Source organism: Perkinsus marinus (genome assembly GCF_000006405.1).
Source record: "Perkinsus marinus ATCC 50983 genomic scaffold scf_1104296935984, whole genome shotgun sequence".
NCBI lineage: Eukaryota > Perkinsozoa > Perkinsida > Perkinsidae > Perkinsus > Perkinsus marinus.
Genome location: NW_003214267.1, coordinates 32,310 through 40,950, shown reverse-complemented (window position 1 = coordinate 40,950; position 8,641 = coordinate 32,310). Strand labels below are relative to the sequence as shown.

General features: G+C 42.1%; 2 protein-coding genes across 2 annotated transcripts; both read left to right on the top strand.

Annotated features, from left to right (window-relative positions):
- The first annotated feature begins 1,763 nt into the window (after positions 1 to 1,763).
- On the top strand, positions 1,764 to 2,532 carry Pmar_PMAR025649 (RING-H2 finger protein ATL5M precursor, putative). Its single transcript, XM_002783794.1, has one exon. It carries the CDS (start codon positions 1,786 to 1,788, stop codon positions 2,371 to 2,373), a length of 588 nt encoding a protein of 195 aa, XP_002783840.1. The 5' UTR covers positions 1,764 to 1,785; the 3' UTR covers positions 2,374 to 2,532.
- Positions 2,533 to 4,686: 2,154 nt separating this feature from the next.
- Positions 4,687 to 5,507, top strand: Pmar_PMAR025648 (RING finger protein, putative; the record flags this gene model as incomplete). The annotated part of the gene is made up of 1 exon (XM_002783793.1): positions 4,687 to 5,507. A coding segment is annotated over one exon (390 nt), but the record flags the coding sequence as incomplete, so codon positions are not given.
- Between the last annotated feature and the right edge of the window lie 3,134 nt (positions 5,508 to 8,641).

The following is an 8,641-nucleotide window of genomic DNA, read 5'->3' as shown; positions in this document are numbered from 1 at the left end:
CCTTGGGACGTCATAGTAGTAATAGTTAGATTGCGATGGTGTGTAATCTCTATATCCTGTGCCCAGTGCTAGTGATTCATAACTTATCGACAGTTCTGCGCCGAAGCTGCTCTAGCGGTGCTTGAACGAGCCAGGTTCGGCTGAGTTCTTTTGTGGCCGTGGAAAAATAGATTTTTCGAGGTCATTTGGTGGAGTATCTCAGATGTCTTCACTGTTGGGTGTTTCTACTGTCTCGGTTGGTCGTAAGAAGACTATTGTTGGAGATCGCCGGGCATTGATTCTACCCTAGATTTGTATAGCACCGTGGAGTCGCTTCTGGCGGGTGTCGCTGTTCGTAATGCACTCAATGTTGTGTTGGATGGTATCTTGAGGTTGCCTAGGGAAGATTCAAAGTAGGTCCGCCTTAAGCATGGTGTAGTAGTTTTGGTTCATTGATGGCCTTATTTTCTTCATGTTGCCGAGGTTTGGTGAACCACCCTGGTTTCCAGCGACGGTACCGTTGTGCATGGATTTGGTGGGGAACTCTGTGCAGTATCGTCATAACGGTATTGATAATTTGGAGTATTCTCTCTGACAAACCAGCGGTGATGCTAGGCCTCACAGCCGGCTACAGTCTTGTAATCATCGTCGTTCCTGCGCTGGCCATACTGGGATATGCCAAAGCAAGTGAGGGCGACCGCATCAGAGAACGCGCCAATGATGCAGTTGAAGACAGTTTTGAAGCTGAATGGGTTGCCTGGGTCGACGAGTTTACCACAGTGTATCGGTTTACGGAGGAAAAGCGATTGGGAGCGTTGGAATCGGGATGGGAGGCTAGTTGTGCGATTTGTCTCAGTGAATATGAGGTTGATGATGAAATAAGGAGTTTACCATGTGAGCATGCTTTTCATATAGGGTGCTTTGGTGAGTGCTTTCATGGTCTACCAAGAGGGCGTAAAGCGGTTCAGCATCGATGCCCGCTATGTCGGGCTAGTCTGGGCCCTCGGTTACCTACTAGACGTATTGATGGTTCGTATGAGGTCGACTCACACGAGGTCCTTCGTGTCGTGGAGAGGGCGGACTCTTGATGTGTGTGATGAAACGATACTACTGTATGTGATAAACTTGTTTTTCTAAGACCGATAGTTTTTTTCCCAATCTACTGCAATTTGTGAGGGCACCCCTTGCACGATCACCACTACTACTATTATCACTATTGTCATCGTAATGATATATTTTCTTAGTTTTCTCATTGCTTTACTACACGGCTATTATTACACACTTGTATTTTCAGTTCGTACGGCCGCTCAGATTCGCGGCATTCGGAAGGTGATCGTAGTGCTCGTAACTTTAGACTAGTTTGGAAGCGCATATCAATTTCAATAAGTTGCTGTGTGTCTGTTATTAGTGTTGGAATATTTGATTACGCAGCTGAGCTCGGAAATTTCCTCACTAGTTATGAAAATTTGGGTAAAAGTGTACAGAAACCAACAAGAATTCCCTCAGAATTTCAATATTGTCGGCAACGCATGTAGTTGACCATCTGCACATCCTCTCACACTAGTATCAGGGACCCTTTTAGCTTTGACATATTACGCCTCACCTAGGTTTTGATAACACCGAAGAAAATGTTGCTAATGTGATGACGAGATTTACATGGGAAACTGATTGAAGAATGTGTTCCTAGCCATCCGTGGAAAATTCGTGATGAATTCCCCCGCCCGGGAACATTATAGGTTCCCGGATGATTTCAAGACTAGTATCAGAAAGCAAGTTCATTCAGATCTGTCTTTACTACCGTTCTGCATGGACCCAGAACCCCCACCACCCGAACGGCACACGGGCTGGCGCCAACTGTTGGCCCGCAGTTTCAGTCGAGGAGGATCTCTCAAGCTGTGGCTAGCCTGGTTGGTCATCGTCATCGTATTGGGCATCATACTGGGCTTATTTTGCCATGGTGCATTACTGTGGTTATTAATTGCGGTATATGCTTCTATACTAGGCGTGGCGGTGCCGTGCTCTATTTTGGCATTCACTCGCTATGAGTTGATGTTGGAGTGGCACAAAGGACCTGATCGTAACGATGAGCTCAAGGAGTGGTTGTCTAAGAAAACTAATCGATATGAAGTTACTAGCGACGATTTAGAAGCTAACGCTCAGAGTAGTCATGGTTGTTGTTCTATCTGTCTGGCCGAGTACGACCCTGGAAACAAAATTCTCGAATTACCCTGTGGTCATCGTTTTCATGAAGAATGTTTTCGAGAGTGCTTTAAAGTGGCGAGTGGGCCTAGTGCGAGGAAATGCCCGATGTGTCGTACACAAGTGGGGCCACGAGATGAGGAGGAGGGCCCGAAGGATCCAAGGAGGAATGCACAGCTCATGAGTATTTGGTGACACTACCGTGTATTTAGTGACACTAGTCTGTATTTGGTGACACCACTGGGTATTTGGTGACACCGTTGCGTATTTGAGCATAAACTATTTGCACATAATCATTTTCGCAAATGAGCAAAAGTCCTCATTACTTATCTGGTGACACTATTGCGTATTTGGTGACACTATGTGGTTGCTATCACCCAGTGGTTACCATTTACTATTGTCTTTCCTTCACGTTTCCTTCAAGCCTTCTGGTTCCAACTAATCGAGTTAGTATGACTCATATAACATTGCTACTACTCTCGTGCTTGTTGATAAGAAGATTATCGCTTTATCTGTGACCAATATGGGGTCCTATGAAGTGAAGTTTATCCGATCTCTACAGTGTATGTGCTTATTACCGTCTCTTGTTGTTGATTGAGAATTTGTGTCATTGGTGGTTACACGGAGTTTTCTTATGGAATTTTTACAGGCCAGGTTATGATTTTCGATCTGTTGGGGAAAAATTATTTTCACTTATTTTTTCAGATTCAAATGCAGTGCGAGGCTTCACACGTGCGTTAAAAGGTGGGTTTTTTACCAATATTTTTTTTCTTAACGAAAAACATTCTTGTGTTATTTCCCTGGTTGAACTTGTTATTCACGTAGTGGTTATTTAACCGTGTACGTGTCGTCGCCCTTGATGACGTCGAAGTTCTTGCTGGCCGTATGCATGGTGGTTTTGCTCACCACAGGAGCCTCTATCGCGGTTCTCTTCCTGGGCCCCGCATCTTACTGGTTACTGGTGGCCTTGGGTCTCTGCGGTGTTTGTTTACTCGTTCTCGTGCTTATGATCATTTTGGTCAGCAACAGGAAGAATACGAAGAAGGCAACCGTATGTTATAAGAATATATATGGACGTTGCCCTTTTCCCCCTACTGCAACTAGTTCAGTCGATATATGTCCTATTTGTTTGGACGATTTTCATTCAGGCCAGCTTGTCGCTGTATTATTATCGTGTAAACATTTATTTCATGATAACTGTATGGATTCGTGGCTTCATGCTTCGGGCTCCGGCTTCGAATGCTCACAGAGTAGCTGCCCGGTTTGCCGAGTAGAGTTCCCTCACTGAGGAGAGGCGGTCTGCGCACGGCGAAGATTTAACGCATGCGTGCAAAAGTGGTAAAAGTGTATCATTTCGTATACAGCCAGAGAGCCTTGGCTTAAGTGGAATGACTCTAATTTTCTGCATGGTACCGATTATTTTCTCTATCGAAGTTTGTCCATCATCATCATTATCTTTACCTTTCTTTATGTAGTGGCAGAAGTTTCATGACGTTTTATAGACTTTTCGCGGCAACTATTATTGGAGTTTCGTTTATTTTTGTAGTATTACAAATATGCAGTTTCACCCGTTTTACGCGAAGTGGCGTAAAACTGGGTGAAAAACTGATATTCGCGGTGATATGCAGTAGTAGTGAAATGAGTCTTACACTAGTGTTTTTCATATCACTAGGGTGAAACTTCAATGTGGATTTTCATATTCACGACTATTCTTCTCAGCTTTGCTCATTTATATGTACAAGTGTTGGAGTGTATGTTAGTTTTCTTCAGCTGATCTCAGGAGTTTACATTCGGATTTGTGGAGGAATCGCATTTTCCGAGATTTTCTTGCAACTTTTCGTACTGTAATAACTACAGTTGACTATGTGTTTATATAACACTGGAGTTTCACAACCCGTTTTACGTGAAGTGGCGTAGTACTCGGTGTAAAACGCGATATTCGCAGTGATATGCAGTAGTCGTGGAATATGGTTTTTTCCATATCACTAGGGAGAAACTCCAATATTATAATATTTAGACCATCTCTACCATAAAAATGCAGCTCTATTTTTGTTTTACTTTTCCCTGCATACTTCAGAGCATGTTCTTTATCTGGAATTGGTTCAGGCGATGACACTGTGCAGGTTTGTTGGAATTCTCAACGTTGAGTTGTTCAACATGCAATGTAGTATTTTTGGACGCGCGTTTTTTCCAATATTGCTCGTGTCAAGAAAAAATTGCGTGGGAAAAAATGCGCGTGTTTTCCACATTTTCCAATTCTGCATAGTGAGATAAAACGAATGGTATACACAATAAAGCTCATGAAATTTTTCACACTTTTTCGATTTTTCGATTATTTTCTATGGATGCTACTCGTGCAAGGAGAGTGGTAAACTTGTGATTTATGGTATACAGTGGAGTTTCACCCGTGATATGAAAAACGCATATCGCAGTTCACTCGGCGGAAAACAATGAAAATGTTCGAAGTAAACGCGTGTGTAGAACGTTAACTCACAGGTTAATTTATATGATCACTTTAATGTCCAGTTTGGCCGCAATTCTCGCATACACATTGGGAAGTATTCTCCTCGTTGCGATGGTAATTGCCTGCATATATTCCTTCAAAAAAGGCGTTGCTCACTTCCGCGCAAGAGAGGACTTCGAGGAGTGGGCTGAGCGCAATACTAAGACTGTTAAGTTGACTACAATGACTAAGGAATTTAAAGGGAGGTGCTGCGCGATTTGCCTCGATGAATTCAAGGAAGGAGATTTATTACGGCAATTACCTTGTGGTCACTGTTTACATGAGAAGTGCTTTCTCGACTGTTTTGAGAGGGACTCGGATGATGGTTCAGAGAGGCACATCCATAACTGTCCGCTGTGTCGTGAAGTGGTTGGTTCTAGCACATGGCAATATTAAATGTCGGGTGCCGGGATAGAACCTGCGACCTTTTGTGTTATATTATCGCACGCTGCTGTTTTCATTGTTACTCTATTATCATGTATTTAAGTCAGCTCAACCGTTCCTTATCACGAGGGCTAGTAGTAGCCCCGGTTTTGGAGTTGACCTCAACTTTATCGCTGAGCTTATATAAGTATTCTTTCTCTCTACGGGTGATCACCAGGAGAAGTATTATTATTATTATGGCAAGTTGAGATTTGCACGTTTTTCATTGTTGGTGGAAACTCGTAGTTATGAAAGGCGCCGTTTTGTATGGTAGCGTTGTACATTAGTTCTGGTTACTTCGGCGTAATAGCTGAGTTGTTGTTGTGCGTGCGTGCAACATATTAATGATTAACCAAGTTGTTGTTGTATTCTACTATGTCGGCCTATGAGCGTTTCTCCACAATTACGTCCCAGAGATTTGTTGTTAGTTTATGAATTCACGAGGGATAATATACGTATTAAAGAGCAAACATTGGAGTTTCACGATCGTGGTGTGAAAAACCTATTTCACGACTACTACATATCATCGCGAATTTCGCGTTTTTCACCGAGTTTAACGCCACTTCACGTAAAACAGATGCAACTCCAATTAGTGAATCGGGATAAAGAGTCGACGCTTTTTATGTCAACGCAAAATCCAATTATTTGAATGAAAATAGGAGATCACCATTTTATGTAGTTTTTGCGGTATTCTCATTTTGTGTTGAGATCAGCTGAGCTCAAGAGTTTGCTCACTATTTCAAGAGGGTACTTTTGGGAGTAGATGTGTGTGAAAACGAAGAAAAATTGGTGATTCGTAGGAATTATGGTTAATTTGTGCAGGGAGTGTTGCTGAATATATGTTCGCTTTCCTCAGCTGAGTCACTAGCTTCCTCACTAATTATAGAAGTTTTCATTCTAATAGAAGTCTAGTTCCCAGTGAGAATTTTGTCAAAATTTGATGAAGTTTTCATATTGTCATCAACACATGTACTAGTTGACCATGTACATATGTTCTCACACTGCGCAGGCCCGTGTAGTGGGAGTCGTAACGGCACTGTGCTGAGCACCCAAAGTGGTGACACCAGTGTGTCACCGAAGGGGTTGATGACGAAGGTCCAGAGAGATTGGAGTCAATTACCAAACGTAGCGTGGTAAGTGGGCAAATTATTCCGGAAACGGAAAAACAGTGGGGAAAATAATCCGAAGTGGAATTTTTTGTGGCTCTTTATTTTTCGATGAAATTTTCTCATCTGGTTTTGATAATTTTAGAGCAATCCGAGTGGTAGTAATTTCCGTACAATATTGGCAGGAAAAAAACTATTTTTTTACCAAATATTTACCAAAAATTGTCATGGTCTGAGCTCGTTGTCGGTCGAATCAAGGAAAAATTTTGATCATGAATTTCAGATTGATATGAAAAATAGTGGAGGGTACCACACGAAATTCAAATATTCAGATCGCGCGCGGCATAGTCTTTGGTAGAAGTGTTCGACCAGGGACCCATCTAGTTTTGAGAAATGACGTCCCACAGGGTTTGATAACAATGGGGAAAATGTTCCTAATGTGATGATGACATTTACATGGGAAACTGATTGAAGAATGTGTTCCTAGCCATCCGTGGAAAATTCAAAATGAGTTCCCTCTCCCGGGAACATTTTGAAGTCGTACAGTACGAGTGTGGTCGAGGCATGAGTTCTGATACGTGAAACATATAATTCTTGACAAAAATACGCTGATTAAATTTCAATTTTCGAATACCGCATTTGGCTCAACATTCGACAATTTTATTGATGAGGGTGTATGCGATATTGGAAAATGTGTACTGTTACTAGGAGTATTCGAGGACATGTTGGTATTAAAAGTAGAGAAATAAAGTTAAAAGTAAAATTGTATTTTTCATGCAAGTGCTGAAGACTACTGCATCGCGAGGGAAAATCCCTAAAGGGATTTACTCGGAAACTTCGTGTCAGTGTTTTGTTATTATGAATTCTGGATTATATGGCATCGGCTGCACACATGCGGATTGAAAAATATGCGAACGAGTGGTTGCAATAAGTGTGGGAAAATAAGGAATATATGAAAAAAATGGAAATTCTGAGAAAATTTTGGGAAATTTTTGCACAACATGTGTAAGTTTCCATAATAAGGGAGCTCTTTAGCTCAGCTAAGGAAAGTAGACATATATTGCAACACAGTTGTTGGAATAGAATTCTTTGTTTGATTCTGTATGAGAACTCTTTCCTCTCCTATTTCATGCAAGGTTAGTCGCTCGTCGTCGTCGTCATCGTCGGAGTATAAATTTCAAGAGTAAGTTTGGTTTTTCATGGTTTTAACGTTTTACTACTTCCTGGGAATTCGGGTGTAACCAACGCAGTAGATAAGACTGGAGGTGGTGAAGGAAAATATATTTTAGCAATACGCAACTTATTTACGAGTAGGAGAGGACATCTCAGGGACAGGACGCTATTCATCTATAGCTTCAAAAATAGATGTAACAATTGGAACATTAGTAACACAATTGTTAACACGGGGAGATAATTGTCGAGAAACGGTCTGTGATTCACTGGAGATGCATGCATAAAACATGTACTACAGCTTTATGCGTAGAATACTACGCGAATCTCCTGTGTGAGGGGTGGCTAGTAGGAGCTGGCTTCATCAGGCGTTTTGCATTTTGGGTCCGTCGGCCTCTGGTGGGTTTTTAGTGGGTAGGGCTGTGCGAGCCCCACAGTATCTTTTCGACGACCACACCTCTTGAGATTCTCCATGAAAGGAATGTTTCTCCCTCCCACAGGCTGGGGAATGCGTAGAAAAAAAAACTACGCGAAGTGCAGATTGATAGATAGACGAAAAGACGCTAGTGGAAATCGCCATTTAGTGTAAAACGCGAAGCTCGCGAAATTCGTGAAATGCAAAGTGAAAAACCCGATTTTTACAACGCATGTGAGTAGGATTGCTGAAACGTCATTGGGTTCTCCGAAGTGCAGGAGACCATGTCGCATCGTTATTAATTTGGATTAGCTTTACGAGGAGCAGGCTGAAATTGGAGTAGTATGTTTATCAAAGGGAGAAATTTTCGACGCGCCTGAGCTGAGCTGAGGAAGCCAACTATATATTCCTTCCGAGGCTAACCTGCTGAATTCATTTTTAAAACTCCGAGAATAATGTGATTTCAGAATCGAAATGGAATTTCAAAATTCATATGAGTGCAAAATAGCAGTACGAGTCGTCCGTAATTTTCAATTTTTCCGACGTTTTTGTTAGCCGCAGCGTTTTCCGATCAGGCCGATATTGTTTCTCGATTGCGACGATACTTTATATTGGAGGGACCAGCGACAGGTGGCTCGTTTGCTGACACAAAATATAGGAAAATATATTCAGAAAAAGTAAGGTGCCGTCACTGGGATTCGAACTGGCGACCTTTCGGTTACTCATTCAGCTTCGGTCTGGACTCCTCTGAGGGCTATTCTCTCTATTCTAAACACGGCACGTGCATCAAGGGACTCATTGAGGAAGATATATCGCCAGATATGATCATGCGGAAGTAAATGACAG